We start from the raw sequence: 14,987 nt of genomic DNA on the forward strand, positions 1-14,987 counted from the left end.
ACAAGTTAATAGGCCTAGTTTCCAGCGGTAATGTTGTTCGGTACATTAACAGGGTCGTGGTTACAGCCATACCACTGGACTTGCCTCTGTCTCGGCACGGTGAGAGTCCTCAAAACCAGGTTTCTTCTTTTGAAGATTGCGCACAAGGCCTGGCTGCCGATATATACTTTCTTGTGGATTCATCCTGGAGTATGGGACAAGAGAACTTTGAGCACGTCCGACAGTTTCTGTACAGCGTGGTTAAAGCACTGCACGAGGGTGGCGGTGGCAGATTTCAGTTCGCCCTCATCCAGTACAGCGGCTCGCCCAAAACTGAGTTCCAATTGAACACATACCCATCTCCGCTGGGGGCCCTGGCCCATATTCGAGCCATGGCCTACCGGGGGGGTGGCACCCGGACGGGCCTGGGCCTGGACTTTCTCATCCGGGCCCACCTGAACGCAGCGGCTGGCAGCCGCGCTGGCATGGGTGTGGCCCAGGCAGTGGTGATCCTGACAGACGGGCGCTCCCAGGATGACGTGGCTGAGCCGGCGCAGGTGCTGCAGCTAGCAGGGGTGAGCATGTTTGCGGTGGGGGTGCAGGACGCCGTGGACTGGGAGCTCAGGGAGATGGCTAGTGTGCCACAGGATGTACACATATTCAGCGTAGAGTCTTTCCAGGCCTTGAGGGGTATTATCCAGGACTTAGTGGTGGGCTTGTGCGGCGCAGTCACTCAGGCCGGTGGCGCCCCGATGGCTGTCGAAGCCAAAGAAGTGCCTCGAGATGTGACAGGTAATAACAGGGGGCCTGTGTCACTACCATACTAATGCCCACATTATCATAAGAGAAGAATGTAACTACAAATGTGTGGCCATGTCTGGATCGAGTCCTGTATTAACACAATTAAGGGGTATTTAACACGATAACCCTCATTTATCATCCACTGTCCGGCACCCATTAACATCACTGTTTCTCATCATATTTTATTTGCCCATAACACTTTAAGATCACCACCCAGGTTTGCATGTGATTGACACTGAATGCTTCTCAGAAGAGGGCTTCTGATGGCTGCTATGCCTCTTCCAAGCCAGATTGACCAAATTTATGAAGCTTGCGCATGAACTGAGAACATGCCATCTCAGTCAATGGGAATATCCATTGCTTTTTTGATATGGTAAAGACATATCGCTCTTCGTTTGCCAGTTTAGTTTGCTACAACAACATTGACTATGTAACAGTTACAAGCAGGATATTCAAACAAGTCAACGTTCATGACAGACTGCTACAGGAGGATTATCATCTATTTACATGACACAGTAACAGGATATTAAATTATATAATCTCTTTTTTCTCTATAATCAAATGAAGACAGATATACAAAACACCTTCAGTCCATTACATTTGCCCTACAAAAATCACAAATGCTTTTGTCTGATTTTAAACAAATCTCCATGTATCAGCGCCTTATAGCTTAGATCTTTGAAAAAGCGAATGAATAGCGGTGACAAGCTGTTCCAATACGGCCTCCCGAAACACGGCGCAGCTTTTAACAATGGCTAACCACCCACCCACTGCTTGTCTGTCTTGTTTATGTTTGTTTGTGTTTAGGCTATGTTTTATAAGTAACTGTCAAATATGTGCTTACTATTCTACAACTGAAACAGTGATGAACCTGCCCTGGACTCATCCTTGACTTGCAGCAGAGCCTAGATCGAGAGATTTCAAAGATAACAGCTTAGCACAATGTATGAAACAAATGTTATAGAATAGTTATTTATTCTCTTGATTAACGGTAAGGGCTCTTAAGCATCAAGGATGGGCCACAGGGTCATGACTGGTACTCATTATCTCTGAGGTCTGTAACATGAGTCTGCATGGGGTGGCTGAACTCAATGGAGTTGGCAGGAGGTTATGTTTAAGTGCATTATCATAGAACCCAAACTGATATAAGACAGATAAAAGGAGAAATTGACATTTTACAATACATATTATACATTGTGTTATACATATGTAAAAAAAAAAACACTATGAGTATATTATGAGTACAGTGCTAAATTGGTAATGTTCTGTTGGGGTAGTTAATTTTCACACTGCTCTTCAATTTTTTTATAATCGTAAATAACACATTTAGCAGAAAAATACATTTGTGGGGTATTTTAGCAAGCTACAGGGTCATGCTCAGAATAAGTTGCATCCATCATCCTTTTAGCTCCAGATCTAATCACTCCTTGGTTCAGCCTACATGCAGTATAATGTGCTTTTGTGATGTTTTTTTAATGATTGATTGTGTTCATCATGAATGTCACATGCAATGATGTGCCAGCACGTTCTCTTTCTCCCCCTTTCTCTGTTTTAACGCTTTCACGTTGCATTTTGTTTCTGTTTTGTCTCTCTCTCTCTCTCTCTCCCTTTTTAAGCACAAGAGTCAGCTGACCTTGTACTCTTAATTGACGGATCTGAGAACGTTGGAGCGGCCAACTTCCCCCGCGTGCGCGATTTGGCTATGAAAGTCATTGAGGGCCTCGATGTGGGCAGGGACACAATTCGGGTGGCTGTGGCTCTGTACAGCGCGGACCTAGAGATTCAGTTCTTTCTAAATAGCTATGACACCAAAGCCGCTGTCCTGGACGCTGTGAAGGCCCTTCAGTTCACAGGCGGCGATGAGGCTAACCTTGGAGCCGCCTTGGAGACAGTCCCTGGGAGCCTGTTGAATCCGGCATCAGGGGGCAGGGCAGAGGAGGGGGTGCCCCAAGCTCTGGTGGTGATCAGTGCCGGGCCGTCCAATGACGATTTCAGTGCGGGTGACAGGGCTCTTAAGGCAGCGAGCATTATCACGTTTGGCGTGGTGGTCGGCAGCGTGGCCACCGCCGAGCTGGAGACTATCGCCACAGACAAGAGCTTTGTTCTGTCGGCCCCCGATTTCAGGGCAGTGGCAAGCATGGGTGACCAGTTGCTACCATATGTTAACGCGGTGGCCCAGCGCACCATTGTCATTCAGAATGAATTTACAGAAGGTAGGTAACCTCAATGCAAGGTAGGATTGGGTGGGGGGGATCATGAAAAAAATTATTAAGTGTGTCTTCTAGCTGATTCCATACTTGAGGTAAGAATAATAAATCGCTGACACCTAATTTGAAGGGGGTATATGTGATACTTTTATAACACCTTAATTACACATTCGTCATTGTTCAAGAGTCATTTTCAAAAGCTCTTTAGTTTGTTCAACTTACCGACGCAGTGCCCAACCCCCTGGCACCACACACACACAACAGACTGAGAGCAGCACAGGGTCAGCCTCAGAGCATTAGGCTGCCCGTTGATATTGCTTTGCTCAAGGCCACAAATGGCAACACAACAAATAGTAATTTAAAGGTGTAATATGTAGACATAGCTCTGCCATTTCCTCGTTGCTAAATTTCGCATGATTTCAGTTTGTGCCATAACAAGCAATATAGTATAGTGTATAAAGTGTAGGGAATCATTGTCATATCTTAACCGCTGTGAAATATATTTTCAGCTCTTTGAAGCTGGTGTATAAAACCGACAGTAAAAAGACAAAAAAAGTAAAAAATATTGCACATGGAACGGATCTATTGCTTATCAGACTTGCTTTCAATGAGAATGACAGATTAAATCACATTTCTATCTGAAATCTGTCAGGTCCTATATAAAGCTGAATAATGGATCTTTAAATATATCAAATATTTTTGTTGTGCTTGATTGAGCTATCCTGGCAGAATGGAACCAAGAGAATAGTCCCAAATGTGGCACACATAAATCTACAAACATCTGGCACACTTCCACAAGATATCCTATTAGCCATTGTATTTGAACCATCAACATTCTACTTACTGGTTTGAGGCTACCTGACACACCTTGGTTCTCATTATTGATTCATCTATTTTGATGGAAAAATATTTTTGTACTGTAATGGAAATTGACTTTTGTTTTAAAAACATATATTGCATAGATGTGTTATGAATGTTTTGGTTGTTATGAATACTGCAACACTAAAAAAGTTATCATGACTGGTTTCATAAAGGTGTATACCCTCTTCAAGTAAGGCGTTAATAAATCATTGCACTTAATCTAATTGTAAGACAGCGCGTGCTTGAAATTTGGGGGTTGAGTGTTGGATGTCAATCTAATAGTTCAATATAATATTAATATTGAATGAATAACATTGCACAAACATGTTGTGAGGACAATGCATTGTGAGGACAGTTATAACAATAGAAAGACAAGATAGCATCTTGACCTGATTTCTAACATTAACCAGCTTGTTGACGATAAATAACAGACCTAACAAGTGCACAAGCATTACAAAACGAACAAAACGAACTGAATAGTGAAAATAGTTTATTCAATTTGCTATATACACTTGTAGATCATCTGTAATTACACAGGCTGACATACAAAAAAGCAACATGATATAGTAGGTTTGGTATAGTTTTGTTCTCTTGCTGTCTTACTTATATGTAGATGTCTGTGTATACGGTTTTCTAGATTTACTATTAATCTTTTCCTGTGAAGCAGGAACGTCATTTTATTGCATCAGGTTTTCATTTCATTTTTTAAAGTAAATTACAGTTACCCCCTTCTCCTAAACAAGTAGCATAAAATGCATTTCATCTTCAACACCTCCAAATTGGCACCATTCTCTAATTCCCAGAATGCCACACAGCTGTATTTGTATAATTTGCAGCAATTCAGATGCCATTTCATACTTCTTTAGATGTTACAACTTTAAATATGAATAACTGTCCTAATAATAAGCCATTTGTTAGTGCCTTTATTAAACATGGAATGCTTTGTGAATGCATTCAGTCATGTTAAATATGGCATTAATTATTAATGAAGTACATTTGTAAGAGGCTAAGAACAGATGCAATTAATCCGATCATCAACAGAGTATCACAGCTTTAGTAGCTTTATTTAGCTAATAATAGCTAGTTTTTACATAGATTATTCTAACACGATACTGTATTTTCTCTTTCAGCCTTGGAAGTGGGAAAAAGGGATATCATTTTTCTCATTGACAGCACTATGGGTGCCACAATGATCAACTCTCTTCGTGAGTTTATCAAAAGGTTTGTTGACAGCATGCCGATCGGACCGGATCAAGTGCAAGTGGGTGTGGCCCAGTTCAGCAATACTGCCAGGCTTGAGATTGAGCTGAATGCATATGGATCCAAGGAAGACTTGAGTGCAGCCCTAGGCAGACTCAAGCCAAGACCAGGACAAGTGGTGAACATCGGGGCGGCCCTGGACTTTGTGAGGAGCAACATGCTGAGGCCTGACAAGGGGAGTCGTATTCAGCAGGGCGTGCCCCAGCTGGTTCTGTTGTTGACCAGTAAGAAGTCCAGCGACAGTGTGGAGCAGGCTGCTGAGGCACTGCAGCGCATGGGGGTTCTGACCCTGGCTGCCGGCACTAAGACTGCCGATGAGCAGGAGCTGAAGCAGATTGCCTTTGATGAGAGCTTGGTGTTCATGCTGAAGGACTTCCGCGCATTGATCCGCAACCCCAGGGTGATTGTCTCTCCCCTTTCCACTCTATCTGGGATTGTGGTGACTGAGGGACCCACAGAGCCAGGTAATGCTCCTATCCTATCGTTACTATGACTGATACTAGCTACTTAAATGTAATTTACCCCTAACATGTAAGGTGACATTTTCTTATCCCAAGACTCCATAAGGCATTTAAAAATCATTGACATCTAATATTTTACGACTTGAACATTAGAATAGATGTAATGATATTTTTTCTCTCCCCTGTTTTCCTCAGTGGTTGAAATTACAACAGTGCAGACCCAGCGAGTAGTCAGAGACATCGTCTTTATGGTGGATGGCTCTAGCTACATTGGGGGTGCCAACCTTCCGTACGTGCGGGATTTCATTGCCGGTGTGGTAAACCAGCTGGACGTGCGGCCCGACAGGGTGCGCATCGCTCTCATGCAATTCGCAGAGAACCCAAAGATTGAATTCTATCTGAACACGCACAACACAAAGCAAGATGTGCTGGCCAGCCTGGGTCAGCTCAGGCTAATGGGAGGGTCTGCTTTGAACACGGGAGCGGCAATGGATTATGCACTTACCAACATGTTCCGGGACTCGACTGGGTCACGTAAGAGGCAAGGTGTCCAACAGGTGCTTCTCCTGATCACTGGAGGCCCATCCCAGGATGAGGTTAAAAGGATAGCAGACAAAGTGGCCGTGGCGGGTGTACTGACCTTCACAGTCAGTGCTGGCCAGGCAGATGAGGCCTACTTGAAGACGGTCGCTTTTGTACCAAACTTGGCTTACCATGAAAGCAGATTTGCTGACCTGCCAAGTGTTGTTGAACAGATCATGACTCCTTTGACTACTGTGGTCGGAGATACAGACATCACAGAAACAGAAATAACCGAGGAACCTGGTGAGCTTTATGTTGTATTTTAGCTTTATTGCTACATGTTGGGTTAAACAGTGGATATGAAATATTAAAACAAACTGCATAATAATGCTATTGACTGAGAAAACTGAAGGTGGTGTTCCCTTTCCTCTTTTCTTGCAGCAGTCGTTGGAGGCGAGAGGGATGTTGCGTTCCTGATTGACGGCTCTGATAATGTCCGAGCAGATTTCCCCTACATCCGGGACTTTATCATCAAAGTCATTGAGCCTCTTGATATTGGACAAGATAGAGTCCGGATTTCAGTTGTCCAGCATAGTGAGAGGCCAGCTCCCAATTTCTACCTGAATACATATAAGGATAAGGCTGAAGTTTTAAGGGCCGTTAATGATCTAAGACTGTCTGGTGGACGGAGTCTGAACACCGGAATGGCTTTGAAATTCATGAAGGACACCATCCTGTCCCCAGTTCATGGTAGCCGTGCGGCTCAAAATGTACCCCAGTTTTTGATTGTTTTGACCGGAGGCAAGTCTAAGGATAGCGTGAAGGAGTCTGCTGGTGCTTTAAAGACCGATGGAGTGGTACCGTTTGGCGTTGGTGTCAAGGATGCAGACCCTAAGCAAATCGAGGCTATTTCTCACAACCCATCCTTTGCTTTCAACGTGAAGGAATTCAGCCAGCTCAATACGGTCCAACAAACGCTCAATAGCTATGTGAGCCTTCCCAAGGAAAAGCTGAAGGCTGTCCTGGAGGAAGGTAAGCAAAAGCTTTTCTCATGTTCTATGTTGTGTGACACGCCTGTCATTGTCTTTGCTCTTGATGATGCTCTTTGTGATGTGCTGATTGCTTCTTGTAAATGTGCCTTATTGTTGTGTCTCAGCCTCGGTTCATGCTGATGCTGTGAAAAGAGATATTGTATTCCTGCTGGATGGTTCTGATGGCACAAGGAGTGGATTCCCAGCATTGCGAGACTTTGTTCAAAGTGTAGTGGATAAACTCTCTGTGGAGGAAAACAGAGAAAGAGTTTCTCTGGTTCAGTACTCTGACAAACCAGAGGCCCATTTCTATCTGAACTCGCACAAAACAAAGGATGCCGTTATTCACGCCATAAGTAATATGAGGCACAAGGGTGGAAGGAGCCTAAACACTGGGGCAGCTCTCCAGTTTGTGAGACACTACATCTTTACTGCCTCCTCTGGCAGTAGACGACTGGAAGGTGTGCCCCAGGTCCTGATCCTTTTGACTAGCAAGAAATCCAGAGATGATGTTAAGGGCCCTGCTGTAGCTCTTAAAGATCTGGAAATTGTGTCAATAGGGGTCGGAGTTGGGGACGCCAATTTCCGTGAGTTGGAAATGATTTCCTTCCAACCTGGTTTCACATTCCAGGTCGCTGAGTTCTCTGAGTTGCCCTCAATCCATCCACAGCTTGTTGCTACGCTTAAAAGACTGTCAAAAGACACAGAAGAAGCTGTGGCTGCTGTGACTCATGGAATTCCTGATTTAGTAGGTAAGAACTTCAGCTTGGATATGAGTATGCTAAATACAAGAAACATACCATATTCTTTATCTCTGGAACAATGCTGAAATTGAAGCATAATAAATACATGGATGCCTAAGACTTTGGTAAACATAGTCTCAGTAGAGTATTTCCTACAATGTCGATACATTGTGAATTTTGGTAGAAACGTTCTGGTATTTAGTTGCATGGTTGAGAAAATCTTTGATTCAGAGCATTTATTGGCTTTTTATTCTCTTAAACCAAAATAATTTCCCCCTATTTCACTCTATTCACTCTCTTCCTCTCTTACCTCAACCATGTATGGATAAACTATGCCAAACTTCACATATTTTTGTTGAAAAAATGGTTGTTCTGCTTGTGATGATACTTTCTCAGAACGGTACTGCCAAAACCTGCCTACAGTGTTCCAGCTTCCCATTCACCCTTGCAGATATGCATGCAAATATGTATTAATACAGACAACAAACCACAACCATAATCTTGGATTAATTTATTCTGTTAGTGATATTTTTCCACTGTCTTGTGTACGTATTCAGCTTCAAACATTCTTAACAATGTTTGCTTGTTTTTTACATCTTACATTCCTTTTCTATAATATAATTGTTAGTCAATGTATCCCATTTTTATCTATCTTCACCACCTAGTGGATACAGTGAGCATCAAAAGGGATATAGTGTTTCTCCTTGATGGTTCAGACGACTCCAGAAATGGATTGCCTGCCATTAGAGAGTTTATACGAAGAATGGCCAATGAACTTGACATCGATGGGGACAATGTTCGAGTTGCTGTTGTGCAATACAGTGACGATGCTGCGGAATACTTCCACCTGAAAGCTCATAAAACAAAAAGGGCTGTCATCTACGCTGTTAGAAGCCTAAGGCATAAAGGAGGAAGACCCCGCAACACTGGGGCAGCTCTTCAGTATGTTAGGGACAATGTTTTCACTGCTTCGTCCGGGAGTCGACATCTGGAAGGGGTTCCTCAGATTTTGTTTTTGTTAATTGGTGGAGAGTCAAGTGATGACGTCACAGCTGCTGCATCTGATCTCAAACGCCTTGGGGTTCTTTCGTTTGCCATTGGGATGAAAAATGTCAGGCAAGAGGAGCTGCAGAGCATTGCCTACTCTTCCAGATTTATTTTCAACCTACCAGTCTTTGGTGAACTTTTGTCCATACAGCCAGAGATCCTTGCCTTTGTCCAGTCAAAAATGGGAATTGAGCCCCCCACTATTGTCGGTAAGAACCACCATGACTCTGAGTCAACAATTAAGTTGACTTTCCCAGATGTCATTCATTTTTCTTCTATCAAATATTGGTCTTGACTGGTTTGATTACTTATGTAACTGCACCATTCTTTGAAGAAAATCTCTGGATCAGTTTACATTCCCTCAAATTGCCTCTTTGAATGGTTACACTATATAATCCTACTTTTATGAACAAAACACCAGAGATGGTGCTGGGATGGTTACTGTTCTATTTGCATCAAATACATTTTTATTGGCATAAAAATGCCAAATCCTCTCTTTCTTGTTCCACATTCCAGAAATGTCATTCTATTCTTGATTGTTTAAAATCAGGAAACTATGCTTTTCTGGTCCTTTCAGCTTAAGCTCTTTTTTGAGCCAATGATACAGTATATCATTGTCTAGTTGTTTTAAGCTAGTTTAGATTCTCATCTGTTTTATGCATACAATCTTCCCCTTTCTTCATGGAAGGAGTGTTTGATTTCACATCTCAATTTCTTTTCTTAAAACTCAAGCTCTTTATCTACAAACTTTCTTAATTTTTTTAACATTTGAACTCACTTTATTTTCACTCACTATTTCTTTGCATGTTGCATAGAGCTATGTAATGACGTGATAGTCATCATAGTTAAAATATATTATGGAGAATATTTCAGACCATTTTGCAATGTATAAGACTACTTTACAACATTCTATTGATATGCTGCCCTTGTGAATGCATTAATGCATATATGTAGTGGTTTTATTATTAAATAGGTCCTTCAATGTTTTCTTAGTTGAATTAGATGCTGCACAGAGAGACATAGTGTTCCTATTGGATGGGTCTGATGATACTAGGAGTGGATTTCCAGCCATGTGTGGATTTGTTCAAAGAGTGGTGAAGAACCTCAATGTTGGAGAGATCAAAGATCGAGTTTCTGTGGTTCAGTACAGCAGAAATCCAGAGGCCCATTTCTTGCTGAACACATATCCAGAAAAACAAAGTGTTCTAGGTTCTATTCGAAGCCTACAGCACAAAGGGGGTAGACCCCTCAACACCGGGGCTGCCCTCCAGTACGTAAAGGACAATGTCTTTACTGCCTCCTCAGGAAGCAGAAGCCAAGAAGGTGTCCCTCAGATACTGATACTGCTAACTGGTGGCAAATCTCAAGATGATGTTGGAGGTGCTGCTGCTGCTTTGAAACAGGACAGAATTGTACCATTCAGTATTGGTACGAGGAATTCAGACATTCTAGAGCTCCAAATGATAGCACATATTCCCTCCTATGCCCTTTCTGTCTCTCGGTTTGATGACCTTGAAAGCATTCAACAGCAGCTTTTGTCATTTGTAAAAAGGGTCCCTCGTCAGCCAAGAGTGTATCAACCAACTGTAGTAGGTAAGGAGTTATTTCCCTACCTCTCTTCATTAGCAATTGAATCTGTCACATTTCAGGTTACTACATTCTTGCTGAAAATTCAGCACATTCATGATACTGCTTTATGCATGCCTTTTGAAAAATGTTGGTATCATTTGCTAGTCACAAATATACATGATCTTTCTTGATCATTTTACCTGAGAATTTCATTTAATTCATGTGCATTTCTAGATAACACTGAATCCAAACAACGTGATGTTGTATTTTTACTGGATGGCTCTGATGAAACTCTAAATGGATTTGAGGCAATGCGTGACTTTGTTCAAAGAGTAGTGGAGAAACTCACTGTGCAGGAGACAAGAGATCGAGTCTCTGTGGTGCAGTATAGCAAAGAACCAGAGGCCCACTTCTATCTGAACACTTACACAACAAAACAAGACATTGTTGACGCTGTTAGACACCTGAGGCACAAAGGAGGGATCACCCTCAACACTGGGGCAGCTCTCCAGTATGTCAGGGATAACATCTTTACTGCCTCCTCCGGAAGTAGACGCCAAGAGGGCATCCCTCAGATTCTGGTTTTATTGAGTGGGGGAAGGTCCAATGATGATGTCAGAAATGCAGTGACAAACTTGAAAGCAATTGATGTGATGGCAATAGTGGTGGGAATGAGGAATGCTGATACACTTGAGCTTCAAACTATTTCAGGTCAACCCAGCTATGCTTTCTCAGCTCCAAATTACAATGATCTCCCAAACATTCAACAGCAAGTGTTCTCTGCTGTTCAGAGAGTTGCAATGACTACTCCTAACTTGCCAACAACACTAATAGGTAAGAATGCAATCATGGCAACAGTTATGCTGCAGTTGGTCATTTGAGTTAGCATAATATTGATGTATTTCATTTCACAAAACACAGAGGTGTTTGTTGAATTCCTTATATGTATATTTTAAAAGTTATTCTTTACCATTAACCCATTTTATGAATGGTTATAGATGCAACAACTGACGACAGGAGGGACATTGTATTTTTACTTGATGGTTCTGATGATTCCCGAAGAATATTCCCAGATATTCAAGACTTTATGCAGAGAGTAGTGGAGAAACTCAATGTAGATGGGAACAAAGATCATGTGTCTGTGGTTCAATACAGTGACACAGCAGAGGTTCATTTCAACTTGGGTATGCATTCAACAAAATATTATGTTCTTGATGCTGTTAGAGGTCTGAGGCACAAAGGAGGAAGTCCTCGAAATACTGGAGCAGCTCTCCAGTATGTGAGGGATAATGTCTTTACTGCCTCCAGTGGAAGTAGAAGCCTGCAAGGTGTTCCACAGATACTAATACTGCTGAGTGGTGGAAGATCTAGAGATGATATCAGAACCCCTGTCACAAAGCTCAAAGAAATGGGAGTCATTTCAATCGGTATTGGCACAGGAGATGCAGACACACTTGAACTGCAAACAATATCTCATGAACCCAATTATGCCCTGTCCATTACTGATTTTGAAGACCCCAGAATTCAGCAAGAATTGTTGTCATTGTTAACAGAAGCATCCCATCAACCAGAGCCAGCTGCTCCTACCATGCATTTTGGTAAGCTGTGGCCATTTGTATTTTGCTGTAGTGTCACGTGTTCTCTGCATTTAGATACATTATCTTATCTATGTTATTGCATGTCTTTTGAAGAAACCATATACTTGTTTCCAAGATATTTCACCTTTAGAGAATGAGATTATTAAGATTTCAGTTGGACAATGGTTTTATGCTAGCAATGACCTTGATATCACTGCAGTTGCTTTCTGTGCCATCTCGGAAAAAAGTGCCTTTCCTTTCCCTTTGCAACTTTTCTTTACCTTCATTTCAGAATCTGACAAAAAGGATGTTGTATTTCTTATTGATGGATCTGACAACTCTAAAACTGGTTTTGAGGGGATTCGTCGCTTTGCAGAGAAAGTAGTGGAGATTCTTAATGTGGAGGAAAATGGCGACCGGGTGGCCCTTGTTCAGTACAGTGGGAATGCCACACCCAATTTCTATCTGAATTCATACTCTTCTAAAAATGATGTGCTTAATTCAATAAGATCCATGAGGCACAAAGTTGGAAGACCTCTCAACACTGGCACAGCCCTGCAGTTTGTGAGAGACACTGTATTTACTGCTTCAGCTGGAGGAAGACGTGCTGAGGGTGTGCCTCAATACCTATTTGTCTTCAGTGGTGGGAGATCTAGTGATAATATAATGGGACCAGCACAGTCATTGAGAGGGGATGGAGTAAGAACATTTAGCATTGGAACAAGGAATGCTGATACGTTGGAGTTACAAATGATATCTTTTAAACCAGGAGACTCTTTTTCTGTTGCCAATTTTAATAACCTTGACAGCATACACTCTTCAGTGACAGCTGTAATAAATGGTGTTCAGGAAACACCTGAAATGTCAACTGTCATTGGTAAGATTATTAAGATAAAAGTTTATATCACTTCAAGCTTTTTAAAATCACAAATTCACAGTCATTCACTGAGAATCTATTCCAAATCTTCCTATTAGAGAGCAGCATTGTCATACAATTGAATACAAAATTATGTGATTGCAGTACAGATGTGCAGTATATAAGGACCTATTGGTTGTGCAATTATTATTTTTGCTCATTTCAGACAATTCCACTTTGTTGACATCAGATATCCAGAGGGTGGATGGGGTTGATGTTGTATTTCTACTTGATGGATCTGATGAGATGCAAAAAGGTGTCCAATCAATCTGTGATTTTCTTGGCCAATTTGTTGAACATCTTGACATCGGGCCAGACAAAGCACAAGTTGCTGTGATCCAGTACAGTAACAAACCTACCACTCATTTCCTATTGAACACTTACTCATCGAAGATTGATATCATGGCAGAAGTACGCAATATCAATCTTGAAGGAGGAAGGTCCCGCAACACTGGGGAAGCTCTTGATTATGTTAAAAACAATGTCTTTAATACCTCCTCAGGAAGTAGACGCCATGAGGGCATCCCTCAGATACTGATACTGCTAAGTGGGGGAAAATCACAAGATGATGTTCTGGTTCCATCTGAGAGTCTGAAGGCGGCTGGAATTGTGCTTTTGACTGTTGCGGTCAAATACGCAGATGCAGCGGAGATGCAGAGCATTGCATACAGTCCCAATCATGCATATTTGCTAAGAGAGTTTTCTGACCTTTCTCTTGTTAGACAACAGTTGCTCTCAGCAGTTGTCTCTCATAAAGACACAGTAAGACCGGGCTTAGGTGAGTGAAAAAGAGTACAATAATAAACAATTTCATTGAAAATATGTATAAAAGAGAAGTTATATTTTTCAATCATTTTCAAAATATGTAGCTTATACTGTAGCTTCAAATGTGTATAATGTACCATGCACAATTTGCTGATTTAGTTCAATTTTCATCCTAGTTCAAGGCACCAGTGTGAAAAGAGACATTGTTTTCCTCCTTGATGGATCTGATGATGTAAGGAGTAGATTCACAGATATACGAGAGTTTGTTGCGAAAGTGGTGGAAAAGTTTGATATGGACAAGGGAAAAGATCAAGTTGCTGTTCTGCAGTACAGCAACAGTGCAGCAGTGAACTTTAACCTGAATGCGTACAAGACAAGAGATGATGTGCTTACAGCAGTCAGAAATCTGAGGCCAAAGGGTGGGAGGCCTCAATATACTGGCACAGCCCTCCAGTTTGTGAAGGACAATGTCTTTACTAATAATGCTGCAAGTCGACGTCATGAGGGTGCTGAACAGATCCTAGTGCTACTGACTGGTGGCAGATCTAGAGATTCTCCTCGAGGTCCTTCCAGGGCCCTCAAGACTTTGGGGGTTGTAACATTTGCTATTGGATCAAGGATGACCGATTTGGTTGAAATGCAATCAATATCATCTCTTCCAAATTATTCTTATTCAGTCCCTGATTTTGCAAACCTTCAAAACATCCAGCAAAGTTTGGAGACAAATCTTGCCCAAGTAAGACCACAGGAGGTAACTAGAGTTGGTAAGAAAATATTAAACTTTTATACTGGAAATGTTGATTTCCGATTAGAATTATTAATAAAGAACAAAATAGTTTATTGACATAACAGGACATATGTTTTTACATATATTTTTTTTTTTATTGTGTGTTGGACAGTGGAAAGTGATGGAAATAGGAGAGATATCGTGTTTCTTCTGGATGGATCAGATAACACCAGAAAAGGATTCCCAGCTATTCAGGAGTTCCTCCACAAAATCATTGAAAATCTCAATGTGGAACAAAAGAATGACAGAGTGGCTGTGGTACAGTTTAGTAACGGTGCAGTGGCAAACTTTTATTTGAATTCATTTCTGAGAAAGAAAGACATGTTGAATTCTGTGAGGGGACTCTCGCACAAAGGGGGAAGACCCCTTAATACTGGAGCAGCTCTTAAGTTTGTGAAAGAAAATGTATTCACAAGGTCCTCTGGGAGTAGACAATTGGACGGTGTGACACAAATGCTAAT

At 41.8% G+C, this 14,987-nt stretch overlaps 1 protein-coding gene across 5 annotated transcripts in view; it reads left to right on the forward strand.

Moving 5' to 3' along the window:
* The window catches only part of LOC106581666 (collagen alpha-3(VI) chain), a 117,499-nt gene that overhangs the window by 24,208 nt on the left and 78,304 nt on the right, over positions 1–14,987 (forward strand). For 4 of the 5 annotated variants that reach the window (XM_014163871.2, XM_045704388.1, XM_045704389.1 and 1 more), the window contains exons 3-6: positions 2,397–2,993; positions 4,979–5,572; positions 5,765–6,394; positions 6,533–7,123. In XM_014163871.2, the coding sequence (XP_014019346.2) occupies positions 2,397–2,993; positions 4,979–5,572; positions 5,765–6,394; positions 6,533–7,123 (2,412 nt within the window). The remainder of the gene's footprint in view (positions 1–2,396; positions 2,994–4,978; positions 5,573–5,764; positions 6,395–6,532; positions 7,124–14,987) is intronic. The other variant, XM_014163872.2, reaches the window with a different exon arrangement.

This window comes from Salmo salar, chromosome ssa21 (genome assembly GCF_905237065.1).
Source record: "Salmo salar chromosome ssa21, Ssal_v3.1, whole genome shotgun sequence".
In the NCBI taxonomy this organism is placed as follows: domain Eukaryota; kingdom Metazoa; phylum Chordata; class Actinopteri; order Salmoniformes; family Salmonidae; genus Salmo; species Salmo salar.